Source organism: Xyrauchen texanus, chromosome 46 (assembly GCF_025860055.1).
Source record: "Xyrauchen texanus isolate HMW12.3.18 chromosome 46, RBS_HiC_50CHRs, whole genome shotgun sequence".
Classification (NCBI taxonomy): Eukaryota; Metazoa; Chordata; class Actinopteri; order Cypriniformes; family Catostomidae; genus Xyrauchen; species Xyrauchen texanus.
The window spans coordinates 16,136,020-16,158,647 of NC_068321.1; the positions used below are offsets into that span (position 1 = coordinate 16,136,020).

General features: G+C 37.3%; 2 protein-coding genes across 2 annotated transcripts; one reads left to right on the forward strand and one right to left on the reverse strand.

Moving 5' to 3' along the window:
- Window positions 1-574: 574 nt before the first annotated feature.
- vac14 (vac14 homolog (S. cerevisiae)) lies at window positions 575-15,440 on the reverse strand. The gene is made up of 19 exons (XM_052120184.1): window positions 14,810-15,440; window positions 13,995-14,145; window positions 13,722-13,889; window positions 10,735-10,797; window positions 10,472-10,579; window positions 10,196-10,305; window positions 9,951-10,072; window positions 9,728-9,865; window positions 8,313-8,456; window positions 7,736-7,799; window positions 7,410-7,554; window positions 7,225-7,290; window positions 6,992-7,139; window positions 6,689-6,821; window positions 6,342-6,516; window positions 5,967-6,085; window positions 3,769-3,848; window positions 1,545-1,695; window positions 575-1,297 (listed from the first exon to the last, which is right to left on the reverse strand). Exons 1-19 carry the CDS (start codon window positions 14,911-14,913, stop codon window positions 1,138-1,140), a joined length of 2,349 nt encoding a protein of 782 aa, XP_051976144.1. The 5' UTR covers window positions 14,914-15,440; the 3' UTR covers window positions 575-1,137.
- Window positions 15,441-19,293: 3,853 nt separating this feature from the next.
- On the forward strand, window positions 19,294-22,327 carry zpd (zona pellucida glycoprotein d). The gene is made up of 9 exons (XM_052119386.1): window positions 19,294-19,311; window positions 19,394-19,442; window positions 19,513-19,620; window positions 19,706-19,914; window positions 20,197-20,354; window positions 20,441-20,683; window positions 20,829-21,009; window positions 21,112-21,217; window positions 22,218-22,327. Exons 1-9 carry the CDS (start codon window positions 19,294-19,296, stop codon window positions 22,325-22,327), a joined length of 1,182 nt encoding a protein of 393 aa, XP_051975346.1.
- The last annotated feature ends 301 nt before the right edge of the window (window positions 22,328-22,628 follow it).

Genomic DNA, 22,628 nt, shown 5'->3' on the forward strand with positions numbered 1-22,628 from the left:
AAAACAGTTGTAGCTTGTTGTGGCCGCCACTGTCATCAGAAAATATGAGGAATGCTTTTTAAAATGTATAAAAGGAGATTGCATTTCATTATTATGGTTTTACAGTAGTACATTTTTTCCCCTATAGCCTATTGATTACCAATGGGTAAAATTATATTTAAAAATAAGATTAAAAATAATAATAATAATAATATCTTACCCCGGTCTCGCGTGTTAGGCGGGAATATTCACCACACGTTCGAGGTACGATAATGTTTTGCTTTTTACTGTGTATATATAAAATATCTACTGTAAATACTGTTTAAAAAAAAATAAATAAATAAATAAAACTTTATTTTTCCTATATTGAGCACTGATTTTTTATTTGTTGGAACGAAAATCTGTCGCTTGAGAACACGTTAATAATAATTTTCATAGCGAATGGACAGTTTTCTAAGCGCGCGAGTCGGTAGGTTGTTCTTAACAAAAATTATACAACAGCGCCATATGTTGGACTGTCAAAAGGCGAGACAACCTTTTTTTTTATTAGGTCCACCTGGGTTTAGGAAACATGATAACAGAGTGAAAACAAAAAATTATTTAGAAAGAAAAGTATTATACACGTTCCACTTTATTGTAACTTTTGTTTTCACATTACAGAGAAATTACTAAGGTTTGCATGTTAGGCCAATAGTGAATTATGTTGGGTATGGTTTCTGTAAGAGATAAAATCTAGTTAAATTGCAAAACAAAGAAAAAAGATAAATATCCACCTAAGACAGACTCATTTACAGTGCAAATCATGAGCAGATGTCTGTATATTCATATTTTAGATTAAAAGTACCTCATTAACATATAGGGGCACATGCAAGGTGTTCTTTATAAATGATCTGGAGAGGATTCCATTTGCTTGGGAATGATATAATTATTGGACCATAATCTGTAACAGATATTAAATTTCGTTCAAGTATTCATGTACTATACAATCTCCAGCACCTTAACATAAAGCACTTTAAGTATCATAAAAAAAGTATAAGACACAAAAAGTCCCTCGTGCATGCAGTAGCTTGAATACATAAAAAAAACACAAGAGTTGAATGGGGATGCCAACTGCAGGCCCTGCTGAGACTGCAGTTCATGGAATTTGCACTTCATTCACTACATAAGCTTTCTGTCTGGGTGCTCTGAGCGGCCTGCCCTCTGATGCCTCACTTCCAGATGTTTGCTCTGGACTCGCTCAAAGTGCTGGAGCAGTTCACTGTAGTCTATGTGTGGCTGGGCTAATCGTTTGTCCTTGACAGGTGCCTTTGGATCTTCCCTGGAAAATGAAGTAATTTACAGAGTTTGACAACAGCATTGTTTAATGCAAAAGTGAGTCCGCGTTCGCAACCCGTTTTTACCTTTTAAGAAAAAATACAGGTATGTTACTTGATTTAATCCAAAATACCAATTTAATGAATAATTCACAAAGAGACCAGGAACATGCACCAAGAAAGTAAAGCGTCATTTTTTTTTTTAGATTGCAATGACTTCAAAGGTTTGGTTTGTTTAGTGTTGGTACTCACACAGTCCTCATGAGTTCAGGGTTTGGCACACAGCTCAGCCGATGTGAAAGCAGTTGGAATGCTTGACTCTGAGGAAGCAGCATCAGCAGGCCGTACAGAGCTTTGATGAGATAAGGGTTATGCTCTACATCCAGTAACTGCAAACGGAGATCTGCAAACATAGTGTGTTAATATTAAAATCTGAAAAAGTATTGCAATGATAGTATCAGAGTTACAAATGACTTGCTCTTATCATCTGATCACGGCTGCATTTCTCTTCTAGTGCTTTTAGATCTTTGTGCTGCATTCGACACGATAGATCACGACATTCTCTTGAATAGGCTGGAGAATTATGTTGGAATTTGTGGAGTGGCATTAGCATGGTTTAGGTCATATTTAGCAGACCGCTACCACTTTGTCTATGTAAATGAGGAATTGTCAAACCAAAGAAAAGTAAAATATGGAGTGCCACAGGGATCAGTTTTAGGGCCTCTGCTTTTATCCATGTATATGCTTCTCCTGGGAGATTATGTGCAGAGTGTATCAATGAAATAAAAGATTGGATGGCCAGAAATTTCCTTCTACTTAATTCTGACAAAACAGAGGTTCTAATTATTAGACCAAAAAAACTCTAAAAATAAGCCACTAAAATATAATTTGACTCTCGATGGATGTACTGTTACATCATCTTCAACAGCGAAGAACTTAGTGTTATATTTGATACCAATCTGTCCTTTGAAAATCAAATTACAAATGTTTGTAGAACAGCATTCTTCCACCTAAGAAATATTGCTAAATTAAGGCATATGCTCTCGGTTGCTGATGCCGAAAAACTAATTCATGCGTTCATGACCTCAAGACTAGATTATTGTAATGCATTACTGGGAGGATGTCCAGCAAGATCAATAAATAAACTTTAATTGATTCAAAATGCAGCAGCCAGAGTGCTGACGAGAACCAAGAAATATGATCATATTAGCCCCATTTTATCATCGTTACATTGGCTACCTGTTAAATTCCATATTGATTTTAAAATTCTGTTAACTACGTACAAAGCTCTGAATGGTCTAGCTCCACGAGTACTTAAGTGATCTTCTACCACGCTATATTCCAACACGCTCATTAAGATCGCAAAATTCTGGCCTATTAATAGTTCCTAGAATATCAAAATCCACTAAAGGAGGAAGATCCTTTTCATATTTGGCTCCTAAACTATGGAATAGTCTCCCAAACACTGTTCGAGATGCAGACACACTCTCTCAGTTTAAGTCTAGACTAAAGACTCATCTATTTAGCCAGGCATACACCTAATTTATCCCACAATTAGGCTGCTTTAGTTGGGTCTGCCGGAACCAGAAACATAGAAACATTGAGCAGGATCTCTATGTTTTGTTTTATTTTTATTTGTTTCCCTGTCTCAACCTCGGGACTCCTATCCCGAGGTCACCAGAACCGGCTGGATCCAGCACCATTCCTGCTTCATGTTGGACTCCACTGCTACATGTTGCAGAATGATGATGACTAAATGCAGCCGGTGCCAGCCAAACATCACTTCAGTCTATTATGATGGACTTCAGAGGATGAAATGATGCCAACTCCAACCTGCATCACCTCGGTCTATTTATGGACTACGATCTTGAAATGAAATGCTTAGACTAACTATTGCCAACAAAAGCCTTCATCAGCCAATTAACAAGGACAATTGCATCTATGTGAACTTCTGCAATTAATCAAGATGGACTTCAAAGACTTTGGTCATTAATCTTACAGTTCAAACACAATCAATGTTTAATCACTGACACCTTAACACTTAGTTTAATAATTTTAAACCATGATTTTATCTATACATAATTAATATTTACATTACATTCATAATGTTAGCCAGAGGGGAACTGGCCCCCACAGTGAGTCTGGTTTCTCCCAAGGTTATTTTTCTCCATTAATCTACATCTTATGGAGTTTTGTGTTCCTTGCCACAGTCGCCTACAGCTTGCTCACTGGGGTGATTAATACAATTATCATTTCATTATTTTTAAACACTATTAAAAATCGTATTTTATCTAAATTACACAATGATGATTAATCGACTTTATAGACATTACAGTTTTATCGTCTGTTAATGCTGATATTCTGTAAAGCTTCTTTGAAACGATGTGTGTTGTGAAAGGCGCTATACAAATAAAATTGACTTGACTAGTATCAGTATGATGAACAGTTTTATGTGATGGAGGAAAATGGAACTCACAGGTAAAGATGGGGCTCTCAATTAGCTGCACGAGTTTATCCACCTCCATAAGGAAGTCCACAGTCACCTCCAGATCTCCACTGATCAGATCAAGTTAAGGGGTTAATCGTCATTTTAAATTTATCTTGGGTTCCCACACCTTCAGAACAATTACTTTTTTTAAACTGGGAATGGCGAAAATAAACATCGTTTACAAACAGTGTGCATCTTCTGTTGAACAAACAAAAAGATAGTCCCGGCCCCAACTCACGCTATTGGTCAGGGCTCAACGGCAAGGACTTTTTCTACTGGCCAGGTTGGGCCAGTGCTCTAGATTTTTACTGACCCTGGCAAAATTTTCACTGGCCCCCCCCAAAAAACAAAAAAAAAAAGACAAATAGCTGTTTTTACCATCATGGCTTTAAAAAATTATGTCCGAAGATAAATCTATTTTTACATATTTTATGTTTTTAATACAATGTCAACCAGGGGCCTGGGTAACTTAGTGAGTACAGATGCTGACTACCACCCCTGGAGTTGCACGTTCGAATCCAGGGCGTGCCAAATGACTCCAGCCAGGTCCTAAGCAAACAAACTGGCCCGCTTGCTAAGGAGGGGAGAGTCACATGGGGTAACCTCCACATGGTCACTATAACGTGGTTCGCTCTCAGTGGGGTATGTGTTGAGATGTGCGTAGATGCCGCGGAGAATAGCGTGAAGCCTCCACGCGTGCCATGTCTCCGCTGTAACACGCTCAACAAACCATGTGATAAGATGCGCGGATTGATGGTCTCAGATGTGGAGGCCACTGAGATTCGTCCTCGCCAGAGTCACTATGCCACCATGAGGACTTGGAGCACATTGGGAATTAGGAATTCCAAATTGGGGAGAAAAAAAATAAAATGTCCTTATGATTTATCCTTTATGTAATCCCATATATGCGCTTTACAGATATACATTCATAAATACATCATATTAACCTCATTTACACGTTTTTAAGCGAAGAGTACTGTGGAGCAGATGATGGGTTTTCGGTCACCCGTATACTGTCATGCAACTTTTACCCATGTGTAGGGTTTTCACAAGAAGGATCAAAGATTTAGTCACCAAGTTAAAGATTTGATTATTGCCTGAGAGAACAGACTTGCTACTAAATCGGCTGTTATGTGTAATATTGGTAGATATTATGCCTAATCTGTGAATTAAGAATTTGTATATAACATGAAATCAGGCAACCCAAACAAGACCAACACTGACTGATATACAAAGCACAAAATCACCTGTATGGTCCAGAAATGAGACATGTAACAGGTGTTCTATCAGGATGATATGAAGTAGACTGTTTCAAATATTCATCTTCACCCTGCAGCTGAACAGTTCTGATAATAATAGCCTAATAGCCATAGTGATCTTGCTTCTTTTCATGTCAAACGCCATTATCATGACGAATTGATGTTTACGTTTTGAAACATTACCTAATTAAATGTATACTTACATTTTGGATATTGAGCAGCTTGTGATTTCCAGACACGTGTATAACTGGGGTGTAATGAAGTTTATTACGTCTCATTCGGTGCTTCATCTCTAAAGGCGAATTAATGAGAGAAAGTATTTGGTTTTTTACCTTGGGAATAAAACTAGCGCTCTGTCCCTTTACGAGAGCACATGCATGTTAAACTGTCTACACTGCACGGAGAGAGATGATGAGGCATATGCATGGAGACATGTTGACTGTTGATTTCTTGTGTTCCAATGTGTGGATTACTAATTTTCACCAACATGTAAAAACGAGAAATGTGGGGATTTTGCGCACTGTGAATTTTCTCACCCACACCTATCATATTGTTCTGAAGACATGGATTAAACCACTAGTGTTTTATGGATTAATTTTATGCTGACTTTGTGTTTTTTGTGCTTCAAAGTTTTGAACCCAGTTTACTTGCATTGTATGGACCTACAGAACTGAAATATTCTTCCAAAAACTTCATTTGTGTTCTGCTTAAGAATAAAAAGTCATATACAAATGGCATGACGGTGAATACATGAGGGAATCTCCTATTTTTGGGTGAAACATTCCTTTAAGATGGGATAGGAGAAATAATGTGACATCAAAAAAGTTACACACTTTATCTTTAAGACTAGCAAACAGAGTCCAGTATAGAGACAGTATGGAACAGAATTATATATATATATATATGACACTTAACAGCAGAGGATACAACTTCTGGATGAGGTCATAGGCATGGCGATAGTTCTGGGTCAGGAAGCAGAGGGACACGGTGGCCACTGGATTGTGACACCAAGAGCGATAGAGGCAGCAGAAAAGGGCACAGCTCTCCTGAAGAGTCAAAAGAAATGTTCAACAATGCTAACTGCGCATTTTTAGAAATGAACTCCAAGATGAAATATTAAGAGTCAGATTAGATCTCGTCTGTAATTCTAAGTATGTTCAAAAAAGAAGTATCTAGCTTTTAAAGAGAGTTTACGCCTCTCATTTAGACTGGAATGACTTTCAAAAAACAATCTACTTTGGAAATGATTATGTGAGGAAACATTAGTGTGGACATGGTGTTAGTCCTTCTAGCAGGCGCTACCTGGGTGTGTAGGTCTTTGAGCTGGTTTCGCAGCTGGAACAGTTCAGCAGAGGTAAGCAGAATAGTGTTAAGTGTTTGCACCATGGTGGAAGCAAATTTCAAATCTTCCTCCTTGAGTAAAATGTCTGCCATAGAGTGGAATATGTTTTCCGCGTGCAGGAGGAGACATAACTGTCTGTGAAGGGAGGTAAAAGAATCTTATCAGCATTGGCAACTTAATATGTACAACTTTAAATTGTCATCAGTATAGAGTTAAAGGGGTTTCTATTTGGACTAGAACTATTCTCCTGGAAGTAAACTTTGAGGAACTGCTGATTGTCTCTATAACGGAACTAGAGTGGTTTTACCTGATAATGAAGGCTCCCCTCATTTCTAGAAGTTTCCTCTCTAAACTGAAGCGTTTTAGCAAATTAATCATGAACTTGTAGAAGTATGAATTCATGCTCGGGGTGGAGGGAGACAAGTCAGCCATCTTCGATCCTGTAAATCAAGTGTATATAATAGCTATTTTAGATCACTACTGTTTGCACATACACTTGGTTTATTTTCCTTTATAAAACAAAAGAAAAGTTCATTTCTGATTTTTACAGGTAAAAAAAAAAAAAAAAAGACTGAGGGACAGGAAATGAGAATCTGACCTTGACACTTACCCACCACCATTTGCTGCCCATCTTTGACTCCGCCTGGTATAAGGAGTTGCGATTTGCTATCCAAGTTGTCACATGATCCAGAAGTGTCCGTCTGTCCAGCAGGCGATGATGCAATCTCTGCTAAAACCTCTAGGTCTTTTAAAATCACCTGTGAGAGATATTCATTGTTCTTTAAAATTGCTGTGCCTGGTAGATTAGTGTAGAGACAATTAGAATTAATACGGAGTACTTACTTCATCAGACTCGTCTGACAATGTCTTCAGTAGCATGGGAAACAAACTATCTGTGTGCTTGAACATCTGCAATGGAGATACATTTGGATGAATTACTTTTAAGCATTGCACAAAGTTTAACTATTCATTGGAACAAGTATATATTAAATGCATTTCTCTCATGATTTAGTGAAATTGTGTATCACCTTGCAAGGGGTCTTGATGTAGAGATGGTAGAGCCACTTCAACACAGCAATGCGAGTCATCATTCCAGTGGATGAATCGTGTAAATGTCGGTCCAGTACCTGTACTATGCCATCCAGGTCCAAAGTAACAGTAGACCTGTCAGAACTACAGATCACAGAAAATACAAACAGTTAGAAACCTAATGGAAATCATTTGTCTGCTATTTTAACTGGGCTGTTATCTGTTATCATATTTATTCAGATTTTGTTTTTTGGGGGTGTCTATACAGTGATGTGTAAACTACAAAGCTTTAAAGTGTTTTCTTGTAAAAACTGTCAAAGTGTACCTTGCTGGTGTAAAGAAAGAAATGTTGCTGAAACCCACTGACTCCTGTGACTCATTGAGGGAATCTAAAAATAAAAAGAGACATATAATTTCATACTAGGCAATGTTATCAGATAACTTTTTTAGAAATATATTTAACATATATGATAAAAATAAATATATAAACAATTAATAAAAAGTATCTTTGCTTATATCTAAATATACATGACATAATATTTTTAAAATAAAAAATACATGTGTGAAATATAAACCTAAAAAACAGTGGGGTTGCATTGGCTGGGACTCGAACCCGGGTATACCCCTACGTGGCAGGCAAGAATTCAACCTCTTGCACATTCCTCTTAATAATAGGCAGGGGGCGACACTAAACTTTCAGGAAAGCATTGGTGGTTCAGTTGTAGAACTCTCGATGCCACGCATGGGCGGGAGGCCCAAGTTTGATTCTTTCAATTCTTTTGATTCTTTTTTTGATTCGTCGTTTTTTAGGTTTACATTATAATAAAATGTAGTTTTTTTAAATAAATTTTGTTTTTCCTTTTCAACCACATGTACATTAAAAAAATTCAATAAAACTTCACCATTCAGATCTCCCTCTTTCTTAGATGGAGTCTCGTCACTAGGAGGGGAAATTTTGGTCTGTGAGTCTTCACCATCTTCATCATCTTCAGGAGTCACAAGCTTCATCAGGCTGTGATTACATGCACTGGCAGCCTCTTTAGTGCCTAGAAATACAGATGAAGTCAGAAATTTACATACACCTTAGCCATATATATATTTAAACCATATACATTTAAACAATTCCTGACATTTACTGACTTTCCCTGTCTTAGGTCAGTTAGGATCACTAATTTATTTTAAGAATGTGAAATGTCAGAATAATAGTAGGGAGAATAATTTATTTCAGCTTTTATTTCTTTCATCACCTTCCCAGTGGGTCAGAAGTTTACATACACATTGTTAGTATTTGGAAGCATTGCTTTTAAATTGTTTAACATGGGTCAAACATTTTGGGTAGCCTTCCAAAAGCTTCTCACAATAAGTTGCTGGAATTTTGGCCAATTCCTCCAGACAGAACTGGTGTAACGGAGTCAGGTTTATAGACCTTTGTAGGCTCACACACACTTTCAGTTCAGTTTCAGTTTCACAAATTGTCTATTGGATTGAGGTCAAGGCTTTGTGATGGCCACTCCAATACGTTGACTTTGTTGCAATTTTTCCACAACTTTGGTAGTATGCTTGTGGTCATTGTCCAATTGGAAGACCCATTTGCGACAAGCTTTACAGAGTGGTGGTGGCGTAGTGGGCTAAAGCACATAACTGTTAATCAGAGGGTTGCTGGTTCGATCCCCACAGCCACCACCATTGTGTCCTTGAGCAAGGCACTTAACTCAAGGTTGCTCCAGGGGGATTGTCCCTGTAATAAGTGCACTGTAAGTTGCTTTGGATAAAAGCGTCTGCCAAATGCAAAAATGTAAATGTAAAATGTAAACTTTGACTTCCTGGCTGATGTCTTAAGATGTTGCTTCAATATATCCACATAATTTTCCTTCCTCATGATGCCATCCATTTTGTGAAGTGCACCAGTCCCTCCTGCAGCAAACCACCCCCACAACATAATGCTGCCACCCCCATGCTTCACAGTTGGGATGGTGATCTTCAGCTTGCGAGCCTCACCCTTTTTCCTCCAAACATAACAATGGTCATTATGGCCAAACAGTTAAATTTTTGTTTCATCAGACCAGAGGACATTTCTCCAAAATTTCTCCATTTCTCTTACTTGTGTCATGCACAAAGAGGATGCCCTCAACGACTTGCCAAAATTATAGTTTGCTAATATTAAATCTGTTTAGTGGTTAAAAATTAGTTTTAATGACTTCAACCAAAGTGTATGTAAACTTCTGAGTTCAACTATAGCTTATTAAGGAAAAAGATCTGAGCATTGCATTTTGCCCTTCATATGTGAATATCAAGTATAACATGCAGTATAGGTTACTTTTCTTGCGATCATCATAGGAAAGGCAAGGCAGCACTGCTGTCAATATGCCAGAGGAATATGGCAGAACCACTCTCCCTGCAAGCTGGATAAATTCTCTCATCCAGGTCATAGCCGTCAACTGGATGAGATCGTTAGCTGCAAAAAACAGAATAAAATATGTTACAGAGGACGCTAGATGCCTAGTTCCAAATCAGTCTAAACATTATTACATCTGACTTACTGGATTTTGATTCATCTGACACTTGACAGTGGATGACTAAAATGTTGGCCATTTCTGCAAACTTGACACTGGAAGGATTCTTCTTGATTTCTTTCAGGAATTCCCCCAAAACCACCTCACACCTAGTGCACAGCCTCTGTTAATATTCTTTCAAAAAGAAGAAAAAAATACCAGGAAGGAACAAACGCAGAAAAGAGGAAGAGTGAGAGACAATGGCAGGTAAAGGGGAAGATTCTGAGACGAACATTCGTCTGATCTCTTTGCTGCTGTCCCCAAGAATCTGAAAGAGTCCATCTAGAATTTCTGGCAGGTAGTCCAGGAGGTTGATATCAGGTACTGACTCTAACACATGGATCTGGAGAAGAGAGTTTAAAAAAAAAAAAAATTACAGGAAGTTTCAACAGCATTTAAGGCAAGCAACTATTTGAACAACAACAAAAAAATAACAACCAAGCAATGTACATCATATATTCCCTGATATATTATAAATGTTTATAAAACAGTTTAAGTGCTCAACTCACCCAGGAGATAATGAATTGGCGGGCATACTGGTTGTTGGAATAAATCCTCTCACGCAACAGGGGAACAAAAGCCACTAGATCAAATTTGTTACTCTCGGTTACAATGTCCTAAACATAAAAAAGACACATAAATGAGTAGACATCACAGAGTTTGGTTTATACCATAATGTCATGTGATTCCTTCAAGCTGTATCTGCTTAACCACTGTGTTGATGGTATGTATGCAGTTTTAAAAACTGTAATTTATCTTATTTCAGACTCACCTTAAGAAGCCGATCCAGGAGCTCAGACCCACTCTTTACATTGGGGTCAGGATCTGCAGCAAGCTATAGACAACATATCATGTAGGGCATTGATCAATTTGACTTTACAGAAGGAAAAACTAAATGATTGTGTACTCCCAATGAGAATAGCGGAGGATACAAAATTTAAAATAACATGCCTGTGCTGTTATCTCTAAAAGGTCATTTTGTATGTAAAATATATATATATATATATATATATATATATCTCAACACCATATATTTGGCCGCCAGTGTATGACAAAAAAAGTGGCCGTAGCGGAACTGGAAGCAATTTTAACTGGAAGCACGATGCGAAATGACTTACTGACGACACAGCTTGGCTTAAACAACCGTGATGTTTCATTCTCTTCTAAATGTTGTTTGTAACTTTTTATCTCTATTATCATTTTGTAAGTGTATAAATTATATGTGAATATTCCCAATTCTCTGTATGGGATATGTGATTTTTATCGTATTTCTGAAATATCTCAAATATGTGTCTTTATTCAACTAAAAATGGATAGAAAGACATGTCATGTGGGTTGAATCAAATAACAGGTACATTGAGTGTCTTGTTCATTGTATTTATTTTCATTTAAACGCAACAGAATTTAAATTACATCCACTTTATTAACAACAAAGCACATAAACGCAATATCTGCCTTTTAACTCGTAGCGGCTGATCCACTATGAGAGGTGAGAACTGTTTCCGACCCTGACTGCACCAGCCTACTCTTGTCTACTTTCAAGGCGAGGTGTTTGGTATCTCAAATGGGCCTATTGATAAGCCCACGCTGCACAAATGGATATTTACATCGCGATGTACACGATATGGCAAAATCGCTGTCGTTTGACACTTTATATCGTCACTTCATGTCACCCAACATTAATATATACACTATGTGTGTGTGTGTGTGTGTGTAATATATATACACACACACACACACACACACACACTCACCTAAAGGATTATTAGGAACACCTGTTCAATTTCTCATTAATGCAATTATCTAATCAACCAATCACATGGCAGTTGCTTCAATGCATTTAGGGGTGTGGTCCTGGTCAAGACAATCTCCTGAACTCCAAACTGAATGTCAGAATGGGAAAGAAAGGTGATTTAAGCAATTTTGAGCGTGGCATGGTTGTTGGTGCCAGACGGGCCGGTCTGAGTATTTCACAATGTGCTCAGTTACTGGGATTTTCACGCACAACCATTTCTAGAGTTAACAAAGAATGGTGTGAAAAGGGAAAAACATCCAGTATACGGCAGTCCTGTGGGCGAAAATGCCTTGTTGATGCTAGAGGTCAGAGGAGAATGGGCCGACTGATTCAAGCTGATAGAAGAGCAACTTTGCCTGAAATAACCACTCGTTACAACCGAGGTATGCAGCAAAGCATTTGTGAAGCCATAACATGCACAACCTTGAGGCGGATGGGCTACAACAGCAGAAGACTACAAATAGGAAAAAGAGGCTACAATTTGCAAGAGCTCACCAAAATTGGACAGTTGAAGACTGGAAAAATGTTGCCTGGTCTGATGAGTCTCTCTGTTGAGACATTCAGATGGTAGAGTCAGAATTTGGCGTAAACAGAATGAGAACATGGATCCATCATGCCTTGTTACCACTGTGCAGGCTGGTGGTGGTGGTGTAATGGTGTGGGGGATGTTTTCTTGGCACACTTTAGGCCCCTTAGTGCCAATTGGGAATCGTTTAAATGCCACGGCCTACCTGAGCATTGTTTCTGACCATGTCCATCCCTTTATGGCCACCATGTACCCATCCTCTGATGGCTACTTCCAGCAGGATAATGCACCATGTCACAAAGCTCGAATCATTTCAAATTGGTTTCTTGAGCATGACAAGGAGTTCACTGTACTAAAATGGCCCCCAGAGTCACCAGATCTCAAACCAATAGAGCATCTTTGGGATGTGGTGGAACGGGAGCTTCGTGCCCTGGATGTGCATCCCACAAATCTCCATCAACAGCAAGATGCTATCCTATCAATATGGGCCAACATTTCTAAAGAATGCTTTCAGCACCTTGTTGAATCAATGCCACGTAGAATTAAGGCAGTTCTGAAGGCGAAAGGGGGTCAAACACAGTATTAGTATGGTGTTCCTAATAATCCTTTAGGTGAGTGTATGTATGTATATACATATATACACACACACACACACACACACACACACACACACACACAGTACTGTGCACAAGTTTTAGGCACTTGTGAAAAATGTTGCATAGTGAGAATGTCTTCCAAAATAATGCCGTAAATAGTTTTAATTTATCAATTAACATCATTCAATATCCAGTAAACATAAAAAAAGCTAAATCCATATTTAGTGTGACCACCTTTGCCTTCAAAACAGCCCCAATTATCCTACTTACACCTGGACACAGTTTTTCTTGGTTGTTGGCAGATAGGATTTTCCAAGCATCTTGGAGAATTCGCCACAGTTCTATCTATTTCGGCTGTCTCAATTGCTTCCGTCTCTTTATGTAATCTCAGACTGACACAATGTTCAGTAGGGGGGGCTTTGAGGGGGAAATGCCATCTCTTGCAGAGTGCCCTGTTCTTCTATTCTAATCTCTACTATTTGCAAATGTAATGTTTGGGAGTCTAACATTTATATTTCCTGCTGACATACTAAAGATGAATATATAAATAACCATCTTAAGACAAACGTTTTTGAGAAACATCTTAAGTGCATAATGACAAAATATATTAATTGTTAATAGTTGATAATGTAATAATTAATAATAATGTAATACGTAATATAAAATATATATTATATTTTTAGTATAACAGCATAATAAATTATTAAATATTTATTAATTCAAATATTTAATAGGAGTATAACATGTGATTATTTTTTAATCTATATTTATTTTTCGCTTCTTTCTGGAACTTTACATTTTGTACCAAGAATTCATCTAGACATGAAAGGTCATCAATTTACCTTACTAAGCCCATCAAACAGCACATTGAAGTGGGGCAGCACGGCTCCCCTAGCAACCTTCACTATATTGTAAAGGGCCTCACAGGCGTAGTACCGCAAACGGCTGTCAGAATCATTGAAACAGGTAAGAACTGGATCAATGAGTTCTTTCAGGTACAATCCAGAATCCTGAGAAAACACAACATGTCACGTGGAAGAAAAAAACAAACATAAGCCACCTAATTCTGAAAATATCCACAAGGCTGTTTCAATAAAAACCAGTAGTTCACATACTTTTCCCAGGGCAATGGAGCACGCAGCCAGGCCGATGAGGCCCCCTTTTCTGCTGTGAGGGTGCTGGGAGAGCGCAAACTCTGAGGCCAATATCTGGATGACATGTCTGATCTGTGCAGAGTTGTTCTGGGCTACAAATTCCCGTACAAGCCTGGCAGAAGAATGTGAATCAGAAACCTCAGTGCTATTCAAGTGAATTACCACAAAAAAATACAATAAATAAGACATATTATTCTAATGTTTCATCTCAATACTCTAGCGCCAGGGGCCCATGGACAGATTCATATAACATTACAAATTGAAAAATACTCTAGATAGACCTATATGATATTTATTTCTAATGATCGGCTGAGCATTGTAACATTTAGTAAGTTATAAAACAACTACAGAGAACATCTTGCTCTTTTATATTGGGGAGGTCGCATGATCTGTAAAAGTTGGAAACCCTTGCTCTAGAAGATAAAAGTTAACTTTAATAGAAACACATATTATTCAGTGCTGTTTGAAAATAACTGAACTATGGGTTACTGAGCTAACATGACTAATGGGGATCACATGGCATGTCAGATGATTAGCTCTCCCTTGGAGCACAGCAGCAAATACTGATCCCCATGTACTTATTACAAAGAGATAATAACTTCATGTGCTTAATCATTTATCATTTGCATGCAGTGGAATGCGTGTCAGTGTCATAACATGGGAATAAATAAATCATATAGCAACTGCATGCAGTTTAATCTAATATTTGTGCTCTCTAAAAGATTATCTTCTTTCAGTTTAACAGTAGTGCAAGTAAATAATAGACGAAGACTCACTTTTCAATCTCGAGTGCTGCTACCTTCCTTTTCTCGTACAGTTTGTCGTTGAGGGCTCTCACAATGTTAGGGGTCAGGGGGGAAAAATCCTTTTCTGTGTTCATTTTTTTTTAAACTGACAAAAACCGTATTAAATTAAGTGTAGAACACTGTGAACTTTAAAAACTGACCCTTGAAAATAGCTCAGTGAGTTTTCAGAGTAAACGGATACATTAGATGAGAGTTCAGTTAATGTATCACTAAATTAATGTATCAGTGTTTCATCCAAGAGCTGCTGGTCATCACTTCCTCGCTTGTTTTATAACACACAAAACGACGCCTTAAAATCTGTTTGCATTCTAACCAAAACAAGCATCACTAGCACTTATAAAATAACTGGACCTGCTGCTATCTGCGACATTAAACTAAAAGAGCTGCCGTTACAGAAAATGCAGAATAAAAGCCTTACAACATTTCTTAAACGAACACTTTAATTCAGAGCCTATAATCTGGAAAACGCGATGACATCTAAACGGAGCAACAAATCAGATGAATATTTCCTCGCAAGTAATGATGACAGTGGCAGGTCATCAGCGTTTTCAATACAAGCTTTTGGTCATAACCGCCATAGGTCCCCGCTCACATGACTTCCTAAATACAGTGGCTGGTAAATCGAGCGCCGATCAAAGGATTTATTTTGATGACGTCATGACAGTCACATGGTTTATATATATATATCTGTAAATATATATATATATATTTTATTATGTTTTTCTAGTTATTAATTTGTATATTATATATGATCTTTTTATATAATATATAGAAATAAATTATATATTTATAATATTTCTGATACTTTAGCTTTTTTTCCTTTTTCTGTATTTCTTTAATGCAGTGCACACTGTTCTTTTTTTATGCAATTTATGCAAAAAATAAAAATATCAATGAAAAACTGGAGCGATTCACACCAGAAAAATTCCCACTTTCATGCTTTTAATAATGATTTAATAGATTTTGGGCTGTCATTAAGGTTATTTTTATTCAATATACATCAACATTATTTATAATGTATCTATATATATTTGTATAATTAGAAATATTAAAGATTAGTCACGTGGTACCATGCGAGGTTCAGACACGTGAACGGCGAGCTCTGCGCACTTTGCTAGTTTCAATACTTTTTGTCAGAAATCAGTGAGATTCGATTCACCCTGTTCCATAACTGTCCTATGAAGACAATATGTAAAATAATTCAAAATCCTCATGCTCTGGAGACATTAAAAGACACTTAAGTGCTCAAGCTGATACACCTGACAGTGAGGTGAAAGAGATTCAGCGTCAACTATTTAACATGACGATATGGGGTGGACATGTTTTCTTTAGTGCTGGCTCAAGTAAGAACAGGGGAGTCATTACATTGATAATTAAAAATGTACCATTCAAATGTCTCAAACTGATTAAAGATAAATTAGTATTTTAGAAGAAATTCATGGGCAAAGGTTGATTTTGGCTAATATTTACAAACCTAACACTAATGATTGGGGCTTTTTATAGATGCAAGCTGCTGACACCCCTCATGATATAATATCGGGAGGAGACTTTAATCTTTTGATGGACTCAGTCCTTGATCATAGTGAAGCAAAAGTGTGCAAGCCCCCTAGAGCAACATTGAAGCTTCACAAGATGGTCTTACAAATATTTTGAGACATTTGAACCCATCTGGTAGGGACTATAATTTCTTTTAATCAGTCCGTAAGATTTATTCTAGAATAGATTTTAGATTTATTTTAGAATAGAAGTCCCTCATTTAATCTGTTGTCGATTGCTCAGTTGGAAACATCTTAGATTCAGACCACGCCCTGGTGAGTTTTGAAGTGTTGCCACATTTGGAGAAAAATAAATCATATAGTTGGTGCTTTAATGTATCCAATATTTTTTAAAGCCGAAATCAATGTTTATATGGAGATCAACTGGTCCTCAGTATCCTCTGTGGGCGTGGCTTGGGAGGCACTTAAAGTGGTCCATAGGGGTCGGACATAGAGTATGCCTCATTCTTCAAAAAATCATTGGCTCATTTGTCGCTTCCACCTGAGAGAGCCCCTCCCTGGTTTTGTATAAAACAGGAAGTTCTTGCCCCTATTTCACCATTGCAAAGCCTTTCTGTCAAACTAATCAGAGAAGTTAAGTTACACCCCGTTATCTCGCATTTGCACTCGGTATGGACAAAAGTGTCCAGAGTGTTTAATTCTGACATTTATTTAAATGTTGCTCAAGCAAATGGCTGAACCCTAAATGATGTATTAATAAGTCATATATAAATATAATATGTTATAGATTGTTTTTGGGAGTAGCACACACAACCCTAAAGTGGCAGATACTCTGGGAGTGGTGATTACTGCTAATGGAAAAGGTCTTGAGGCATCAGTGTATTACTCCATGATAATTCAGAGTCTGGGAGGCTCCCTGCTAATTATCGCAAGAGAATATGGGAGAAAGATTGAAACTTGGTATTGGATTCTAAAAAATGTCAAGTCTGTATCTGGAGATGCAAGGGTTCACCTTATGCAATTAATTTTTTTTACACAGATTCTATTGGACCCCCTATTGTAAAGACACACCCACCCATCAGAAAGTGGAGAAGCAACCCATGTTTTTTGGGGGTGTGTTAAGATCCAAGAATTTTGGTTGAAGGTTCAGAGTTTTATATGTGACGTTTTGGGCACTCCAATTGCATTCTGCCCCAGACTCTGTATTTTGGGTGATGGGGCGGTCATACATTTGGGGGATAAACACATGAAAAATTGGTTTCTGATCAGTATTATGATTGGCAGACAAATTATTTTAAGGGGATGGAAATCGGATGGAGCACCCTCATTTCCAGAGTGGTGTGCGGAGATGAGGAGGGTGGCTGCTTTCGAGGAGATTTCAAGCAGAAGGCTGGGGGTTTGGAATTTGTTTGATAGGATGTGGGGCAATTACTTAGTGTTTTTGGGGGACTCTGGAGGAGGGGCTGTGGAGAGAGATGTTTAGTTTTAAACATATATGATTAGTATATTTTCTTTTTTGTTTTCTTTTTTTCTGTTTTTTTTTTTTTTTTTTTTGTAATATATTTGTGACCACAGGGGTGTTAATTGGGGGTCAGGGTGGAGTTGGTGATTGGGTAGGGGTATTGGGGGGGTTGAATGTTAAATGTTGATTCAATGTATATATGTTGTGTTTTTTATTAGTTATATGTCTATGAATCAATAAAATATTAATTGAGAAAAAAAATATTAAAGATTATACAGCAAGATATGTTTAAAACTACTTCTTAAACACAAATAGAAAAAGAAAAGAAAAAACAGTGCCATGGAGAGGTAATAATATATAAAACAAAAGTAAAGGCACAAAAAGTACACAATTCAAATAAATACTTAATAAAAGCTCACAAACATTTCAAGTGTTAATAGATTTTATGTTTAGTGTTAATAACATTGTCAATGTACACCTTTGCTTCACTCAAAAAATAAATACATAAATAAAAATAAATTAATTAATTTGTAGGTTTACAAGGAAATTGATGTTTTCATTAATACAATGTACATTACACCACAATGTATCTAAATGATTGCAATGCCAAAATAAATGCAACATAGTTCCATGGTAGTCATTGCAGAATTCTTTTATATATTTATATTTTTTTTATTTTTATTTCTCTAAATCATATCTTGAAGAATAGAATCTGTGTATAAGTTTTATAGACACCTCCCTTATTTCTGAAATGGTACCTGGGTAAAGGAATAGTTCACCCAAACGTGAAAATTCTCTCATCGTTTACTCATCCTAATGCATATCTTCAGAAGCAATATGATTGGTGTGGGTGAGAAACAGATCAATATTTTAGTCTTTTTTTTTACGATAAATTCTCCTCCCTTCCCAGCAGTTGGCGATACGCAAGAAACATGTGAATCTCCAAAAACCAAAGAAGAAGAATGTGAAAGTGAATGTGCAGATTTATAGCAAAAAAGGACTTAAATATCAAACTGTTTCTCACCCACACCTTTCATACGGCATCTGAAGACATGGACTAAAACACTGGAGTTATATGGATTACATTAATGCTGACTTTATGTGATTTTTGGAGCTTCAAAGTTTTGGTACCCCTTCAATTACATTGTATGGGCCTACAAAGCTGAGATAGTCTTCTAAAAATCTTTGTTTGTGTTCAGCAGATGACAGAAAGTCATGCACATCTGTGATGGTATGAGGGTGATTAATGATAGAATTTCCATTTTTGGGTGAACTTTCCCTTTAATGTTAGTAGTTGTCTTGTTTTCTGTCAGCAGGTGTCACTCATTAAATTAATTTAGGATCTCCTCTCTGAAGTATTTAATCCATATTTACTTTTTTGTGAATCCTTTCACTTGTAGATTAGCCTACGTGTAGAAAAAAGAAATCGAAATATTTCCAATTACTGACGTAAAACGGTTTAAATAAATAAAAGTGTCGGGATTATTCCATCACAAATGGAACGCTTTCAGAATGTAAAGGTCTGAACCCTTCACGCGCAATTTTACTTCGGATAAATTACAGGCAGATGTATGTAATGTAATTTTCCTCTCACAGGTGCTTCTGCGTCTTCTAACTTTTCTGTGTGCTGTTGGCACCGTTACTGGTAAGAGAAAACATGAAGGACAGATGGCGTCGTAGTAAACCAATCATTTAAACATATTTTGTTTACACAGGTGAATGTGATATTTCACAGTGTATTGACCCAAGCACCTGCACTGTGTTGCCAAACAGGAGAACATGTAAATGTGCATTTGGTTACTTTGGAGATCTTTGTGACCAGGGTAAAAGAGTTTATCCAACGTCTCCGAATTCGTGTTGTTTTAATCACCAATTTAAAATCACTGAATGTAATGTTCCTTTTTAAAGTCGCAACAGTTAATGTAATGTGTGGGAAAGACTTCATGTCCATCCTAGTGGGCGAAGAGTTCTTCAAGTACCACAAAGTGGACGTGGACTCCGTTCATTTAACAAACACTACCTGTCGTGCACACAAAGAGGAGATCAATGGATCGTCTTTCTTCACAGTGCAAACACCAATGGTTCAGTACACTGACTGTGGAGGTAAACCTCTTGAGGTGAGACTGACAATGCCTTTGCTGGCTTTCTCATTTCATTATTGCTATTCTTGCTTAGTCTAACAAAAACATGAAAGCAATCTAGAAACCTGACTACCCAGGATAATTACCAACCCATGTAGGTTCTAAAGTATGCCTTTTGTATGCAAGTATGGACTGTGTGAAACATGGAACAAAGTAACTCAGGATTGAAACCAAGGGTTTCAAATATGAAAAGACAACGACACTGGGTTACAATCTGTTAACCAAAATATAACTTAAATTGATTTCTAACCCTAACAGAAAAACATAACGCATGTTGCATACTCCCTAACACTGATGTCTGACCCATCTGTCAATGGGAAAATTGTGCGAAGTCCAGCTGTTCAGATAGAGTACAAATGTGTCTATCCGTACATCCGTAGACTCAGCCTGGCATTTCCTATCTTCTCTTACTCCAGGTAATGCGCTAATATTTATTGCTATAAAATAAATGGGTGTATATTCTGTGTAGTTTTTGGCGTTTCATTTTCTTTTCTTTTTTAAGTGAAGTAATGTTCAAGGTGGATGAGGTGGATGTCAGGGTGGAGATGAGTTTGTTCAAAGATCACACATACACCGAGGCTTTCACCAGTGCACCTACAATAAAGCTCGGCGATCAAGTCTATGTCCAGATCCAAGTCACGGAGCCAGAAGACTTCTTCCATCTGAAAGTGAATGAGTGTTGGGCCACTCAAACACCACAGCCTAATGACAAATCAGGCTTTACCCACACACTGCTGGCAAATGGGTGAGATGGTACTGGGAAGTTTTTAACGATTTTAATCTTGTTGTAAATATTTAACTCCGATAACTCTCTTAATCGGCAAGTAAACATTTGCCTTTCATTATATTTCCTGACAATTATTTTCTGTTGCTCTTCTTCTTGCTTTAAGGTGTGCAAGTGACAAAACGACTTCATTCGTAAAACAGTTGGCTCAAGAAAGGGGAAATGGCAAGGGATCGACTGTCCAATATTTTTTTGATATGTTTAGTTTTGAAAGCAAGCCCCACGGTTTCTACCTGCACTGTACTGTACATCTCTGTACTGCAGAGGATGAAAATTCTTGTATTCCTGTAAGCATAAATTGCACAATTTTCTTATTGCAAACGATCAGATGCCTTTCTACTATGCTCATTGTTGGTTTACTTGATAACCTCTCTTTTGTTTTTAAATAGGAGTGTAAATCTGTATCCAAAAGGGAGGTGGTTGTAGATAAGCAGGCACAAAACCTCCTGTCTTACGGACCAATCAAACGTGAGGTCCCAGACAGGCCCGTGCCAAGTAAGTTTAAACCATTTTGTACAACATTTTAATACATTGATACCTTTTAATACAATTGAGATACAACAGGTACAGTAGCCAAAATGTATTTGGATACATATAGATATCAAAATGAAAACTCTCATTTACTTTCCCTCATGCGATCCCAGATGTGTATGACTGACTTCTTTTGCTAAACACAATTGAAGAATATCTCCACTGTGTAGGCCCATACAATGCAAGTGAATGGTCTTCTAAAAAATATTTTGTTTGTGTCCAGCAGAAGAAAGTCAGACATAAAGTGCCTCTTAAAAGGCATAAGGTCGAGTAAATGATGATAGAATTTTCATTTTGGGGTGGCATGTATTAAAGAATGGTAGCACAAGAACACTTCTCTAAAAAATTTGAAATATATTTGGACACTTTCTGGTTGTCCGTGTTTTGAACTACACCTGTGGATATTATTATTGTGTAAACTTGAGGGGAACTATAGAGTGGTGGTGGCGGCGTAGTGGTCTAAAGCACATAACTGTTAATCAGAAGGTCGCTGGTTCGATCCCCACAGCCACCACCATTGTGTCCTTGAGCAAGGCACTTAAATCCAGGTTGCTCCGGGGGGATTGTCCCTGCAATAAATGCACTTTAAGTCGCTTTGGATAAAAGCGTCTGCCAAATGCACAAATATAAATGTAACTGACTTCATACATCCACTCAAAATGACCTTGTGGACATTTGGTTAAACGTAATTGCAAAATGCTTTAGAAAAGTGAAGTTGGTTCTGAAAAAAATTATAATCTAGCATAATTTGTTTGCGAATGCCACTTGATATGGGATTTTAATCTGTGCAGTAAAATTCTAAAATTTAAAGTGTCAATCATTTTGGGGGCCACTATATTTCAACTGGCAATGAGAACGGGTTGATTACCAAATTACTGTTCAAATTAGGCGTATTGTTATTCCTACAATTAGAGGAATGCAGCTGTTTTTCATAGTTTGAACCGGATTGATTTTCTCATTTTAGATATCCTGGCATTGGTGATTCCATTGGGAGTGATTTGGACTCTGGGCATCTTCCTTCTCATCCTGATCAGCATTGCTAAGGCTGGAATACGACACATGCCAAATAGTTAAATAAACTTGCTGTTCCACAGGGTGTAACCAAGTATGTGCTAACCTTTGTAGTGTTGGAGAAAATAGTGGTCTTTATTTATCCAGAATTTTTTATTATTATTATTCACATCAGCTTGAGCGTGTTGTCCTGAGATGGGCATTGATAAATCAAATTGGCTTCTACTTTATTTTTGTTTCCATAAGAATCTTATTTACAGTACTGAATATGAACAACAGGTGGCAGTGGGGATTAAAAATGGAACAAATCACATTTAACGCTTTGAACTGGTTTCATTATTAAAATAAAGCGATTTCAATACAT

What these genes read in the sequence shown, in the direction of transcription:
- vac14 (XM_052120184.1), bottom strand. Translation starts at nt 14,913, where the DNA reads ATGAACACAGAAAAGGATTTTTCCCCCCTGACCCCTAACATTGTGAGA. An exon ending in ACATCAAGACCCCTTGCAAG is followed by an intron (nt 7,291 to 7,409) that starts GTGATACACAAT and finishes TCTCCATTGCAG; the next exon opens with ATGTTCAAGCACACAGATAG. An exon ending in CCTGAACTCATGAGGACTGT is followed by an intron (nt 1,298 to 1,544) that starts GTGAGTACCAAC and finishes TTCATTTTCCAG; the next exon opens with GGAAGATCCAAAGGCACCTG.
- zpd (XM_052119386.1), top strand. An exon ending in GTGGAGGTAAACCTCTTGAG is followed by an intron (nt 19,915 to 20,196) that starts GTGAGACTGACA and finishes TAACCCTAACAG; the next exon opens with AAAAACATAACGCATGTTGC. An exon ending in CCTATCTTCTCTTACTCCAG is followed by an intron (nt 20,355 to 20,440) that starts GTAATGCGCTAA and finishes TTCTTTTTTAAG; the next exon opens with TGAAGTAATGTTCAAGGTGG.